Source organism: Phyllobates terribilis, unplaced genomic scaffold (assembly GCF_046119375.1).
Source record: "Phyllobates terribilis strain yellow unplaced genomic scaffold, ASM4611937v1 Scaffold_5142__1_contigs__length_53968, whole genome shotgun sequence".
NCBI classification, from domain to species: Eukaryota; Metazoa; Chordata; class Amphibia; order Anura; family Dendrobatidae; genus Phyllobates; species Phyllobates terribilis.
The window spans coordinates 7,467-23,873 of record NW_027367890.1 but is presented as its reverse complement, the minus strand read 5'-3'; the positions used below and the strand labels follow the sequence as shown (position 1 = coordinate 23,873).

At 37.5% G+C, this 16,407-nt stretch overlaps 2 protein-coding genes across 2 annotated transcripts; both read left to right on the top strand.

Annotated features, from left to right (window-relative positions):
• Window positions 1–1,829: 1,829 nt before the first annotated feature.
• On the top strand, window positions 1,830–2,666 carry LOC141249791 (uncharacterized). Its single transcript, XM_073669801.1, has 4 exons — window positions 1,830–1,838; window positions 1,896–2,114; window positions 2,198–2,301; window positions 2,384–2,666. Exons 1-4 carry the CDS (start codon window positions 1,830–1,832, stop codon window positions 2,664–2,666), a joined length of 615 nt encoding a protein of 204 aa, XP_073525902.1.
• Window positions 2,667–3,356: 690 nt separating this feature from the next.
• Window positions 3,357–5,233, top strand: LOC141249790 (uncharacterized). Its single transcript, XM_073669800.1, has 2 exons — window positions 3,357–4,352; window positions 5,162–5,233. The coding sequence occupies exons 1-2, from the start codon at window positions 3,357–3,359 to the stop codon at window positions 5,231–5,233; spliced, it is 1,068 nt and encodes a 355-aa protein (XP_073525901.1).
• Window positions 5,234–16,407: the final 11,174 nt, after the last annotated feature.

Here is a 16,407-nt window from a genome sequence, read left to right as displayed (position 1 = left end):
TGAATCAAATCAATTAACAACCATTCAACCAACAAACTAAATCTTGCAGGATCACCAAATAAATTAGTAATAGCGAAGAAAATTTGCATTGGCGTTAGGTTATTATAATCCATATGTGTACATGCATGTATTTGCTGTAAACCTTTTCGTCTAGTGAAGCTATATACTTAGTATGTTAGTTCAGCTAAATCTAATTTAACTCAGTTTTTTTAGTTTTGATGATTATAAAACTAGTAGTTAATAAATTTTATGGGTATACAGAGTTTACAAGATTTCATTGACTATATAAGAGTCAAGCTTATATTGTACAAGTCCCGCTTAAAGTATTTATGAAGTTTTAAGATGTCGCTGAAGAGTTATGAAGGACGTTGAACCAGCGAGATAGTCACGTTGAAGAACACAATGTGAGAAGAAGCGCGATAGCGAGCTGAAAATAATCCAGAAGTGAAAAACGAAAAATAACGTGCTTTGGGTGTTTTTTAGTAAAACACACGTTTTAAATGCCAAGCGGATGCAAGTGCAACTTGCAGAGCAAGCAGCGAGATCCACCGTACACGTGGAGTCCTATCCACAAGTGTTCAAGCGCGCCAAGCTTAGCTATGTGTCACGCGGTGATTAATTGGTCAACTCCGTGCAACAGATTCAAAATTGGAGTTTTTGTAGACCAATAAGAATTTAGACACCTTTGTAATTTACCTTGTATGAATAGCTAGCTTATAGTGTAGTCTATAAATAGGAGAAATCAAAACCTGTGTGAGGTTGCTGATTTTCTAGTATTCACAGAGAAAATAGATCATTGTAAAAGAGAGCTTAGAGAGTGTGTTAGTAAGAAAGGTCTTCGAAGAAGAGTTGGCAAGTTATAAGTGAGAGAATTGCAAAAAATCCTTTGTAAACATAAGTAAGCGATCTTAATATAAAAGTAGTGGTGAGTTTTATCTTAGACTCAATAGGAGTCAAAGGTTCTCATCAGGTTTTTGAGTTATTTCTCAATCTCTATTATTAAGCTTTTTTCTTTCACATTTTAATTAAATTCCAAGTCCTAAAATCAAATTTCTAAAGAAATTACCCTTGATCATACATTATATTAATATTTGAATTTTGTTTTAGACGTAAAAGACACGAATAAACATTTTTACAAAGTAAATTATCCACATCAAAAAGATTCCAAGTGCTATATCATCCATAACTGATTAGTAAATCACGGCCTTTGTATAATCCCAGTTTAGTTTGTAAGAAATTCGTAAATTGGGCCGGATAATGGCCCATTTTACTTGAAAGGCCCAACATGTCGTTAGGCTCGACAATTGAGCTTGACCACCCGTTTTCCAAAAGATCTCGCAGATTACTTGGCAACGTTGAAGTGCTTGCTTCTTCTGGATTCTACTGCTCTCGCTGTCTTTTTCTGCATCTCCTTCGTCATTTACAAGTCAAATGCAAGTACTCTAAAATTGCTCGTTTGGGGTTCGCAATTCGCAAATGGCTTGTGTATCGCCCACCTCTATTTCCTTCCATGGTTCGCGACAGTTCGTGTTTCCCTCTCAATTCAATATCCCAGATTCTCTTCTCCAAATTCACAGCAGAAGAAGATTTCAGAGCATTGCTTGCCACTGCAGCTCCGATTCCCCCGATACGGTAGATTTCAGAGCACTGCTTTCATCATTAGGTTTAGTATGCGATTTCTTTTTGTACATATTTGCAATTGATCTTTGTATTTCCGAAATCTGTAAGTTTGAAGATTTTGAGGGGCAATAACCTTAGAATTGAGGGAAGGGAATGAAAATATACCAATTCGTCTATACAAAAACTGTGCCATTTGATCATATCTGTCCATGTATCATGTATGACATTTGCATTTGATTGTTATGGTATACTCCAACTTTTGGTACTAATTTCAGGAGAAACCACCTCCCATAGAGCCCGCTGTCCCTAGTGAAGATACTGACCAAGTTTCAGCATCGTCTAATAGTGGAAACACTGAATTCCCTAACAAAGATTTCAGTAGGAGAATTGCCTTGTTTTCATCCCTTGGCGCAGTTGGTCTTTTTGCTACTACACGTTTAGATTTTGGTGTTTCTTTGAAAGACCTTTCTGCTTCTGCATTATCATATGAAGAGGTTTGGCTCATATTTTGAACTGCTTACCTTACTTTGAACAGCTGAAGTGCATGACTTTATACATTATATTTTTGTCTGGACAGGCTCTTTCGAATGGAAAACCTACAGTTGTGGAGTTTTATGCAGATTGGTGTGAAGTATGTAGAGAATTAGCACCAGATTTATATGGAGTGGAGCAGCAGTACAGGTTCTGTCTGTCTCTTGATGAGTCATATTGAAAAAAGTCTGTCATTTGTTTATCTATCTCCTTAACCTTATGTTATGTTCAGAGACCGTGTGAATTTTGTAATGCTGAATGTTGATAACACGAAGTGGGAACAGGAGCTTGACGAGTTTGGTGTTGAAGGTATCCCTCATTTCGCCTTCTTAGACAGAGAGGGTAATGAGGAAGGTAATGTAGTTGGTAGGCTCCCAAAACAGTTCTTTCTGGAGAATGTGAATGCCTTAGCGCGTGGAGAAGCTTCTATTCCTCATGCCCGTGTCGTAGGTCAGTATTCTAGCGCTGCAAATAGAAAGGTTCACCAAGTTGTTGACCCCAGAAGTCATGGATAGCTCACCATACACTTGTAATGCTTCATTGTATTTTACTGAATGGGTTAAATTTTGAAGTAAAATTATGGTGATGTGCTTCAATCAATTATAATAACATTCTTAAAAATAATGAGGTTTTTTAGAAAAATGACGTTTGGATCACTCCACATACATTATAATGTCATTTTTATCTGGAATTATAATTTTTATCTGGTCCCAAGAAAATGGGGAATACTAAACGACAACTAATGAAGGCTCTGAAATTGATAGACAAACCGAGTGCATGCATTTGAACACCAAAAAGTTAATCTGTACAGCTGGAAATACAAGTACTATATCGTCCTTCCATTTGTATATTAAAATCAGTTTAATTTAAGGATTTAGCCCCCACGTGGCAATGTACGAAATAAATCCACCTCTCTTAATTGCTCACTCGAAGTATCGAACCCCATTCCTTTCCATTACCGAAATGTTTAATTACAGAAGTAACTCGATTTAATTAATACTTGACCCCAGTCAATCCCTCACCCGCACGTGGCTCTTTTGTCCTTAGTCCATCTTCTTCTTCCACGTGTCAACTCATCTGCCTCCTTTAACTAAACCCTCCCCAGTCTCTTCCTTCATCAACCACCGGATTTAAATTACTAATGAGTTGAGTTCTCATAGGTGTTTGAACAAGTTTCTGCTCTGTTCTTAATTCTTATTATGGCTATGGAGACTGAGATTACTCCGGCGAACTTCACCTATATGAACCGCACCTTCAGTGGCCTCACCAATCACAACGACTCTTCATCCGCCTTTAGCGACTGTAACAGCGACCGATCTGGCGAGTTTCCGACCGTCTCAACACAGTCCCGGCAGCTTTGGCTATCTTGCGCGGCCGGTGATGCTAACTCCGGTGACGACCTCATCCGCCAGCTAATCGCCGACCTTGATTCCTCGTCAATCGACGATCAGAAGCAAGCGGCAATGGAAATACGACTCCTTGCTAAGAATAGGCAGGAGAATCGCGTCAAAATCGCTAGGGCTGGCGCAATTGGGCCTTTGATTTCTCTAATTTCGTCGTCTGATCTCCAGCTTCAGGAGTACGGTGTCACCGCTATACTGAATCTTTCGCTCTGTGACGAAAACAAAGATCTGATCGTCGATTGCGGTGCAATCAAGCCGCTGGTCGGCGCTCTTCGAACGGGAACGGAAACGGCGAAAGAGAACGCGGCCTGCGCTTTACTCCGGATCTCTCAGATCGAGGATTGCAAAGTCGAAATCGGAAGATCTGGAGCGATTCCTCTTTTAGTAAACCTCCTAGAAAGCGGAGGAATCAGGGGGAAGAAAGACGCATCCACGGCACTCTTCTCGCTGTGCACGCTAACGGAGAACAAATTGAGGGCAGTAGAGGCGGGAATAATGAAGCCGTTGATCGAATTGATGTCTGATTTCGGATCGAATATGGTGGACAAATCGGCGTACGTCCTGAGTTTACTTGCGTCGGTTCCCGAGGCCAGAGCGGCGGCGGTGGAGGAAGGAGGTATTCCGGTGCTAGTGGAGCTGGTGGAAGTTGGATCGCAGAGGCATAAGGAATTAGCGGCGGACATACTCTTGCAGCTCTGTGATGACAACGTTTTGTATCGGACCTTGGTGGCGCGTGAAGGTGCGATTCCGCCGCTGGTGGCCCTTTCTCAGTCCGGCACCACCCGAGCGAGGAAGAAGGTAACAACTTTTTTCTTCAACTTTTGCACTTTATTGTTTTTAGTAATAGTAAAATACCAATTAAAAACTATTAGAATTTCTGGTTGGTGGATAGAATTTGGCGCAAAAAACTAATCTGTTTATAGCGCTGGTTTATAATCGGACTAGTTATATGAGAAATCATATGGGCTATTCTATGAATCTTTTAAAAAGCTTAAAATAATCTAAAATTTTCTTAACTTCGTATTTAGTGTTAGATAAATTCATATTAAGTTAGTTTTAAATTTAAAGTAACTTACAAATCTTAATTATTAGTCTGCAAATCCAACATTAAGAAAATTAACAAATTTATCTTTCAAAATTTACCCAAATTATTATTAATTATAAAAACATTATAGTAATTATACTTTTGTAGTAAATTTTTGTTATATTTTTTTAAAGTTTCATCTAACAAATATTAAACTAATAACTTTAGCTTCAACTTAAGTTTCATCTCGATATATCAGACTTATTATTATTGATTGGCCAGCAAAATTGTACGAGAAGATATATAAGCACTTTGATTATTGATGTGTTCTAATTAGAGTTTAAAGACTAATGATTTGATTAAGAATTTAACATAATTGAGCAAGTGGGAGGGTTTGAAGAAACATTTTTGTGGTTGGCCGTTTGCGGGTAAAGAAATAAATTAGGAAAGAGGATAAGCATAATGAATTGTTTTAGGTGTTAGGTAGTGAATTAATAATGCAACTGAGAATGGGTATTATTATGAATTTGTAAGAATTGAATATATTAATAATAATAATGTTTTGTTGGTATGAAATGGACAGGCGGAGACATTGATAGAGCTACTACGGCAGCCAAGATCCGGCAACGTCGCTGCAGCCTGCACCAACATCTGATGTGTCTTCTCTTTGTCCCTACTTACGCCAATAAAAAATAATATTTTTGTTTTCTTTGTGAGAAAGGAATATTGAGAAAAAAGAAGAACCAGTTTGTAGATGTAAATGAGTTTGAGTTGTTGTTTGTAATTGTATATAGTGAAAAGGAATGAGCATGTAGATTGTAATTTGTAAATATTTGTGGTTTGTAATGGAGGCTTTCATTTCATGCCCCATGTTTCTAATTTTGTGAACAACTGATGTCTGAAATGTGTAAAAAAACATGTGTTGGACTATGTGAACAAATTTGATTTCAAAGTCAAAAGTCTTGTGGTTTTTGTTAGAAAATTTTTAGAGATCCTGTGATGATTCAGATCACCGCGATATTATACTAGTTTAGTAAATAGAAATTAGTTTATTTTAGTCTTGGAAAGATAAGTCGTGATTCAAACAATCATAAAATAAGAAAACAGTAAAAAATACAAGAACACAAGAATTGGTAACACAGTTTAGGATTTCGTTCCTACGTCTGTGGGTCTTAGGGTGAAGACCAAATCCACTATGTAATTAAAGAGTTCTTACTAGCGAGACATCAAAACAAGCACAACACTCACAAAATACCAAATCAAATAACAACATAAGCAACACAAATGAATAAGAAAACTTCCTAAACCAAGCGCCACTGATGTCACCGGCTAGCCTTCACCATTGAGCTTTTTGGAGTTTTTGTCTCTACCGGCCACCTCCAACAAAGTCGTTACAGGTCCACCACAAGGTTGAAGACCACCATCTTCAACAATCAAACACAAAAGCAACTGATTTTCCTCACACAAGAAGCACGAACAACACTTGAGAATCGACACAACAAAACCCCTCAAAGTTCTCTCTTTTATTTTAGGGTTTGCAGCGGCGTGGAAATTAACTAAAATGAAATAGACAAGCTTTTAGCAAGCCTTTTATATGGAGGGTTCAAAGGAGATGCCTTTTCCAGGTTCATCAAGGTCGAATCCAAGCTAGGGCATCATCTAGGCCTCAGCGTGTCCACTTCAATAGGCACAATAACTCAATTACACTTATCCTAACTTGAGTGCTGTATAATTAATATAATCCCAAACATTAGAGAATCATATATACTATATATTTACCTCTTGATTTCCCAATGATTACATTGCTTAGCCCAGACTGTAGAACACAACCCTGTTTTGGACTAGGATCAGATTTTTGTCTTCTCCATCATCGACACATCTTCAGGTCATCTTCTAAGGGGCATCCCTTACATAGAGAAAGTCCTTGAAATATTAAAACTTGTCAACTGTCACTATCTTAGTGCCCAATCAAAGTAAACTCCTAACTAGCAACTCTACAATAATATAGAGACGAATAAAGGTCGAATACCACAAGGAGTCAGTTTATCAATTCTTGTGTAATTAATGTGATAAGCTAGAAAGTAACCAAGGGTAGGGGCGTTGGAATGCAACTAAATTAACTAACTTGATCGTAAATAATATGATGAGAAACACTTCATTCAACAAACATCCACAAAACGGATAGATAGGTTGATCATTGACAACTATTAACATTCGAGTTCATCAATTCATATCATATGGTTGCCCTAATCCCTGTTCTGATATAGTTATTAGTCCAACTAGTCCTAATAACCCTTACTAAGATATAATCCTAAAACTATCAAGATTTAATAAAAAATAACAATGAACTCGAGAATAGATAGGTGCATGCAGTACCATTGATTTCAGTCGATATTTAACATGCATACAACTCTCTCTACAATAGCAATCCCAACTAGATCATGCATTGCTTTGCTACACAAAGATAAGACCTTTCAACTAGAAATAATCAAACCCTAGGAATATGAAAAAGATCAAATCTACCTAAATGATCAGGCCAGACAGATAAATTAGATTCAATAAATGATTGAGCACAGAGGGATGAAATAATACAACTATGAAACAGAACTAAGGTAAAAGTCTTACTACAACCAAATCATCTGAAGGCTTCAACTGTTGAACAAAGAAAAAGAAAACTAGTGTGATATAATTCTCTCGAATGTAAATTGAAAAGTGAAAGAGAGGAGAGGTGGCAAATTTCATACTTAATATCCTATTTGTTCAACTCTAAAACAAGAAAATACTAATACTAAAAGTCTAGCCTAGAACTTTATTTGAAAGGAACAAAGCCCCGAAGCAAATCCCGCAAGCGAAGCCCAAAACAGAGTCACGTCCCATCAGTGGCGCGGTCGAGCCCAGCAGTGGCGCGGTTGCGCCCAGTCCATCGCCCCAAATTCACGCGCATAGCTGCGCGGTCGCGCATGCCATGGGCGCAGTCGCACCCTGGGCTATGTTGCCCCGATCGGTTGCACCTTCTTCTGCGCGGTCGCACCTTTGTTGTTGTTGTAATCTTCTCTTCGTCTTCCCTCAAATGTTCGTAATCCTCATGACTAAAACTTCTGCACTACATGGTCCGGATTACAAGAATACAGCTCAAACCATCGCCAAATCACCTATAAACGACGCTAATAACCACTGGATGCGCTATGCAAGATATCGCCTATCAAACTCCTCCACACTTAGACCTTGCTCGTCCTCGAGTAAGCTGCAATGAACTAACTCCTCCATTAGGCACACCAGTCTCAAGAAGTATGGAAGAATATGATAGTAGTGGTCATCATCAACACTTCAGCTCCAAAGTACCTGCAATTATCAACGCACAGACGTAGACTCCGACTCTACCAAAAATCTATAAAAGCAAAACAAAGAAAAACTCAAAAGACTCAAACCGACTGTAAACTAACCAAAATGCATGTTATCAACAATTTCCCAAACTTGAACTATGTTTGTCATTTGCAAGCACACGACAATGAATCTATAGAATATGCAAAAATTATCTCTGTCCAAGTGGCATATGAAGGATAATAATACAAGATCAAACAAATGAAAACTTCCCTTTCTAACATGCTTTATAATCAATGATAAGATATCATATGTTTCAACACAATCAAAAGCACACAAAAAATCACAACTCAACCCTAGAAATACCACGTAGACTTTTTTTACTTCTTTTCATCTTCTTAAATTATTCACTTTTTTTAAAACCACTATTTGAGGTATCGGGTCCGTCCGTTTTACGGTCCAAGTCCACCAATGAAACTCTTCGTGTTACCATGGAGGATCGAACCCGAAGTGATCTTTCACACCATGGAGATTGCATGCTCTTATGACTTATTGTGCTAGGGGCTCACCCACCTTTTATTCTCTTTTTATGTCATTTTTATAGTGAAAAAGACGGAAGCAAGGTAATTTGAATAGCATGATAAAACTAGATATGAGAGGGTTAAAATGCGATTTTAGTATTGGTCCTAATGCATCCTAATCAAAGTCCACATTCTCAAGTCAAAGTCAATAAATTTGATCAATCATATGATCATCATAAAGCAATTGTAATATCAACATCTAAAGCATTTTAAAGAGATTTAAAGTCAATGTACCATTATAAGAGTCCACAAAGTAACAAATAGGGGAAATATGATAACCGACACACGAAAATCAAAACTAAAATAAAAAATAAGCTAAAAAATTAATGGAATGCAAACACAGTGAGATAATTTTTCTCCCCCACACTTGAAGTACACAATGTCCCTATTATTAAATAAAGAACAAAGATAAAAGATGGGTGAAAGAAGGAGAAAGTACCTCATATCTCGGGTTGCCTCCCGAGCAGTGCCTTTGTTAAAGTGGTAGGTTCGACTTCCCAGCTCTAAATCATCCAACACTCGGCCCTTCAAGAGCCGTCTCATCCAAAAATTTCTCCTTGATCCTCACATAGTAAAGACTTGACACCTCGTCTTTTCATTACTCTCTTATCATACCATTCTTTCTTCTTTGCCTTGTGGTGTCCTCGACACGAAACCTTATGTTGCCCCTTTAGCTTTTTCTTCATCTTTACCGTGCATAGATCCTTCAAGAATTTAGCATGACAAGGAAAGGGTGTTGGGGGTTTCGTAGATCTAAGTGGTGGAAAGTTCGGACGCACGTAGTTGCTTTGTCTCAGCTTGATATCACCACGTGGATTATCTATCTTGTCTTCAACATCGAGTGGCGGACCCGGATCATCCTCTTCAACGTTAAACAACAAATCAGGGTCGTCCTCGGAGGCAGCAGAGGCGCAGGTGCGCAATGTCTAGGTGCGGGCGTGCAAGGGTTGCAGAAGGCACGACGCTTTCACTCATCCATGGACAAGGACGTGCACGAAGTTCCGGAAAGAAGACTACATTGGCACGGTTGTGTGGACTGGAGGCGCGGTCACACCCGTATCCAGGGACCATGGCACGATTGCGCATCTCGGGGCACATATGCATATCAGTTGGTTCCTCGGCTTTGAATTCTTCGCCGTTTGGTGTTTTCTCCGAGTTCCGACCACTCCTTCATGTCATAGACAACAATCCATTGTATTCATTATGTGCTAAAATAGATATCGTCTATGCCAACTGTCCAATTTTCAATTCTATGTTCTTGATGCTTGTTTCTGTATTCTGGACATAAGTTGTAAAGTGTCTAGTTAGATTGTTCAGCAAATCTGCAGTTAATGGTCCAAAACTAGGTTGAGGATCGCGAGGCCTCCACCTCTGTTGCTTCTCAGGATGAGGATAATCTATGTACCCCAGATTGTAGTGATTCTGTAGTTGATCATACCAAGGGCGTGGAGGTCCAAATCCACTAGAATCATTAACTTCAACAACTTAATCTTCTTGAAGCTCAACAATCAGCTTCTTAATTCTAGCCAGATACTCAACCATCATCATCTGTTCGCCGTCCATTGTATCAATCCCGGCTCTCTTCTCTCTATGACTTCTGCGGAGAGTCGGCTCGATCTCTGGATTTTGCTGAACAAGAAATTGATCAGTAGCACGGGTGTTGACCATATACTAGTCAACACCAAAGTTAATCAAACTAAAACACAAGAAAAGAAACTTTTACCCCCCCACAATGGGGCCTAATTTGACGGGACGCAAATGGTCGTAGTTATGCCCAATCAAAGTAATGCTCCTAACTAGCAACTCTACAATAATATAGAGGCAAGCAAGGATCAAATCCCAGTTTATCAATTCTTGCGTAATTAATGTGATTAACTAGAAAGTAACCGAGGGTGGGGGGTGGGGGTTGGAATACAACTAAATTAACTAACTTGATCATAAATAATATGATGAGAAACACTTCATTCAACAAACATCCACAAAACAGATAGATAGGTTGATCATTGATAACTATTAACGTTCAAGTTCATCAATTCATTTCATATGGTTGTCCTTATCCTTGTTCTGATATAGTTATGAGTCCAACTAGTCCTAATATGCCTTACTCAGCTATAACCCTTAAACTATCAAGATTTAATAAAAACAACAATGATCTCAAGAATAGATAGGTGCATGCAGTACCATTGATTTCATTCGATGTTTAACATGCAGTCAACTCTCTCTACAATAGAAATCCCAACTAGATCATGCATTGATTTGCTACACAAAGATAAGACCTCAACTAGAAATAATCAAACCCTAACAATATGAAAAACATCAAATCTACCTAGATGATCAGGCCAGACAGATAAATCAGATTCAATAAACGATTGAGCACAGAGAGATGAAACAATCCAACTATGAAATAGAACTAAAGTAGAAATCTTACATCCAAATCATCCGAATGCTTCAGCCGTTGAACAAAGCAAAAGAGAACTAGTGTGACATAATTCTCTTGAACGTAAATTGAAAAGTGAAAGAGAGGAGAGGTCGAAAATGTCTAACCCTAATCTCTTATTTATTCAACCCTAAAACAAGAAAATAAATATACTAAAAGTCCATCCCAAAACTCTATCTGAAAGGAACAAAGGCCCGAAGCAAATCCCGCAAGCAAAGTCCAAAATAGAGTCACGGACTAGCAGTGGCGCGGTTGCACCCTGCAGTGGCGCAGTCGCGCCTAGAAGTGGCGCGGTCGCGCCCAGGCCATCGCCCCAAATGCACATTCACAGCTGCGCGGTCGCGCAGGCCATGGGCGCGGTCTTGCCCTGGGCTTTGTTACCTGGCACATTTGCGCCTTCTTCTGCACGGTCGCACCTTCATCCACGTGGAAACCTTCTCTTCGTCTTCCCTCAAATGTGTATAATCCTCATGACTAATGCTTCTGCAGTGCACGGTCCAGATTATAGGAATACAACTCAAACCATCGCCAAATTGCCTATAAACGACTCTAATAACCACTGGGTGTGCTATCCAAGATATCACCTATCACTTAGTTCCAAAGTCAGTTGGTTTCAAATCACCTTAATATTTTTTCAGTGATAATACCTTCTTTATCTACTAAATCAAGGATGAAATGATGCCTAATATATATTCTTCGATCTCTCATGATAAACATGATCTCTACACATATAAAATGCACTTTGATTATCCATATGTAAAATAGGAGTAAATTTCTCATACTGGATTTCTCCTAATAAACCAGTAATCCAATCAACCTCTTTAGCTGTCTCAGTGACAACTATATATTTTGCTTCTGTGGAGGACAAAGACACATCAGTTGTTAGTCTTTCCAAGATATGCAATTTCCATCCCATGAAAGAAATAAGAAGTAGTTGATTCTCTATTATTCTTCTTAGATGCATAATCAGAATCAATAAACCCATGTAATTCTTTCCTACAAGTATATTCAGAATACACAAGGCATAGTTTCTTAGTTCTACACACATAAGTCATATCATATTTCATTGCATTTCAACGTAGTTCACTTCGGTTTGACTTAAACATGCTAAGTATAAACATGCTAAGTACACCAATTGCAAATGGCAGATCTGGTCTAGTGCATATTATAGCATACATAAATGAACCAACAACAACATCATAAGAAACTTTAGACATTTTATGTATCTTGGCTTGAGTTCTAGGTAACCTTCTTTATTTAAATCTGAATGACCAAATGAAGTAGGTTTAGAATCATTCATATAAAACCTATCTAAAACCTGCTTGAGTATAATCAATTTGGGAGAGCCGCACGTTCTTCCTCTTCCTATATCTTTTTATTTTTTCCCCTAGAATCATTTGAGTTGTCCTTAAGTCCTCATGTCAAAATATAATTTAAGGTCCTTTTTCACTCTAGAAATCAGAATCTTGGAATTGCTCATTTCAAGATATCATCAACATACAAAAAAAAATATACAAAGGATTAGCAGATTTAACATTTTTAAAATAGAGACAAGTATTATAATTGCTCCTATGAAAGCCAAACTTAATCATGCAAGAGTCAAATTTTAAGTTCCATTGTCTAGGACTTTATTTTAGGCCGTAAATGGATTTCTTTAATAAACAAGCATGGTTAGGTTTAGCATGATCAACAAAGCCCTTGGGTTGTCTCATATATATGGTTTTATTCAATTCATCATGTAAAAACACAATTTTCACATCCATCTGCTCAAGTTCCCAATCAAACAAAACACACATAGATAATAATAGTCGCATAGTCTTATATTTCACAACAGGGACAAAGACCTCATTATAGTCAATTCACTCTCTTTGTCTAAAACCCTTAGTCACAAGTCCAACTTTATACCTAGGTGGATCTTTAGGATTTATTCCCTCTTTAACCTTATAAATCCATTTACTTTCGATTAGCCTAGCATTTTCATGTTTAGAAACTAGGGTCCATCTGTTATTAGTTTTCAGAGATTCTAATTCTTCCTTCATAGCAATTATCCAATTTTTAGAATTTTTGTATTTCAAGGCTTGCTCATAAATTTATGGAGTATAAGTGTCATTAATAACAACAACAGTCATCAGAGAAAAATTCAAAAAGTTCACATTATCATTCTTAACAACATTGGAAGCATATTTTTTTATTAGATAGGATAATCCTAAGAACTCTATCCCTAGTTAAGTGATATTTATTCATAACAGAATTATTAACAACTGAATCATTTATAGCAGCAGAATTTTTAGCACTATTGATGAACGGGTTGTTTATCCGGTCGTAAAAATTAGAAAGAAAATGATTGCAAACAAACACATCATTGAAGCAAATAATTGCGAGATTAAGATCTTGCCAAGTTTATACCTAAACACTTAATCCTAACAATTAGATTATAGCGGAAGTAAGGATCAAACCCGCACAAGGCTATCAACTTATTTAAACTTTTTCTATAACAAATCTATTTAGAAAACGAAGGGGGGTTTGATTGATTAAAAACTAACTAATAAAAAACGAAAATATGATTTATAAAACTGATTAAGATGATTCGTAGAAAAGCAAATTCATTTTATTTGGTTGATGAATATCATTGTGATTTCATAAGAACACATAATCTAGCATGTTTGACCCTACTCCTATATGAAAAATATCTAGTACCTCAAACCGAGTAAACTAAACCTAACCAAATTGATTAAATACGACAAACACCTATAGTTCAAATCAATGGAAGCATTGATGATAAGAATACTAGGGAATATGCATTTCGCGACTAGCCTACAATGCAATTCTCTACACTAAGACTTAGTTGAAACTGAATCTAAGTGTTCATGCTAGTTTCGAAGGAAAATGTCAAGGCGAACACCATTAATCTATCCTAACAATTATGAATAAAGACTTTAATCTCAGGTGATCAATCTAGCTCTAAAATATATAATTCAATACTTAATAAATTCAGAGAAAAACAATCAAACCATGCTAACAAACCGAAATTACTCAATTATGAATAAAAATTACTAAGAAATTGGGGTTTTAATTACAAAGAATCAAATCAATACTTTACGAAATTGGGGTTTTAGTTACAAAGATAGAACAATGAATAAACATTACTAACCTTTGGAGAAGACTTCTAAAACACCCAAGAAGAATGTTTTCTCTCAAGCGTAAACAAAAACTTAAAAACGATAAAGAGTGACCTAAACAACGACTAAGCAAACTCTATAAATGATAGAGTTTTGGCCTTTTTAAAGGCTTAATCTAAAACATAACAATAAAATAATAAAAACTCGAAAATAACAAACAAATTAGCCCAAGATCGCAACAGAAAAGATAGGAAGAAAGACAAAGTCGTTGAAGTCCGTCTGAAGATCGGCGGGCACATATGAGACCTCTATGGCGTTGCTCGAATTCCACATCAGCATGCGCTGATGGATGTGCCCCGACAGCCGATGAGTCCTCTTCCAATTATGACTCCTTTAGCTTGTTTTGCACCTCCTATGTGCATGCCTTCCGTCTTCACTCTTTCTAATCTCCTCATTGACTCTAATAAGCTCCAAAGTAACTCAAATAAAATATATAGTGTTGGATGATGGTTCAGACTAAATACGTCATAATAATGCCCATAAATGTAGTGAAACGGTGCTAAATCCATGCTTATAGACGCATCATAGACGTTCCTATCAAAAGTCCCCACACTTAAACATTTACTCGTCCCGAGTGGAATAGAATACCACTCAACTCTCAATAATCCCCACGTAGAAAGCCCAAGTACAAAAATGCCCACAGAGAAACAACACCCGATAAGCTCGTCCTTCACCAATCCAACCTATACATAAAAGTCTAATCACACCGTAGAATGCTCTCAATCCTTACAAAGTAGTCACTCATAATTGTATAACAGTGTATCCTAACTAACTATAACTATCAAAATCAACGAATATCCTAAATCTCCTCTAAAACAAAGATCAAAGATAATGATCAAAAAGAAAAAGAAAAATTCTAACTCCGTCCTACACATCCCCTCTTCAACCACCATAATGACCTACGTCTCTAAATAATGTCCATTCCATACGACGCATCTCAACCATCAATTCCTAGAGAAAAGATCCGCATAGTACAACCACAACAATAGGCATCAAATACCGGAAAAGAAGTCTAATCCTAGTATCTACCCATACCATCGCCAATAGTGTGTCTCCGAATCTCCCAAAAGAAAAATAATGATCAAAATACCTCACGAAATGCAAAGTAAGCCCGAAATACTCTAACAAAGAGATCTAAGTCATGTAAGCTCAATGTGAGGTAAAAATAAAAATAAAATCTACTTCTTACCTCTTCAACCACCATAATGACCTACGTCTCTAAATAATGTCCATTCCATACGACGCATCTCAACCATCAATTCCTAGAGAAAAGATCCGCATAGTACAACCACAACAATAGGCATCAAATACCGGAAAAGAAGTCTAATCCTAGTATCTACCCATACCATCGCCAATAGTGTGTCTCCGAATCTCCCAAAAGAAAAATAATGATCAAAATACCTCACGAAATGCAAAGTAAGCCCGAAATACTCTAACAAAGAGATCTAAGTCATGTAAGCTCAATGTGAGGTAAAAATAAAAATAAAATCTACTTCTTATCTCTCCTTGTGAAACCTACCCGAAACACTCATATACTCCACACTTATGTCTCCGACGCCAAATATGAAAAAACCCATCCTAAGCACTCAAATTCTTTTCACTTTAATTCTTGCTTAATCGCCCTCTCGGGTTTTCACTTAACACTCTCATAAATGGTCTCACTTACTTCACAACTCTCAAGAATCTCTATTTGCGAGTCCTAATGCCAGTCAGATTACCTAGTTATTGCCTGTGCCCCGAAAGGTTTTCACTCATCCTAAAATTTTATATTGGCTCTTTCGTTTATGCCTCTTTTGTTTTTATTTTTATTTTTATTATTATTATTTTTACTTTTTTTGTGTTCTTCAGATTTATAGAGAATATGTACAAGTAAAGAATATAAATGTACCTCCCCACAACTAAACTAAGTATTGTTCTCAAGGCTAGTATCGAACATAAATAAGAACAATGAGAGAATAGAAGAATACCGCTACTGTTGTTGTTGTGGTGGTGGATAGCCTGGGTACTGGGACCTAGAAAAATCATCTCATTTCTGCATCATTTTTTGCATCTGCTCATTCTAGTGAGTCCAATGAGCATCCCACGCAACCCAACGAGTGTCTTGCACAATCTAGCGAGCATCCTGGCTGACCCAACGAGCATCCTAGGTGGCTGTATAATCGGTGAAGCGCTAATCCAGGCTATGCACTCTCTCGTAGGCTAGATGACCATATTGATCCTGCTCTGCTGCGGGTGGTGGAGGAGGGTGTTGAACAAAAATACTAGCCAATTGGAAGAGATCCCACTCCGCCTAATCGTCACATGGGGTATG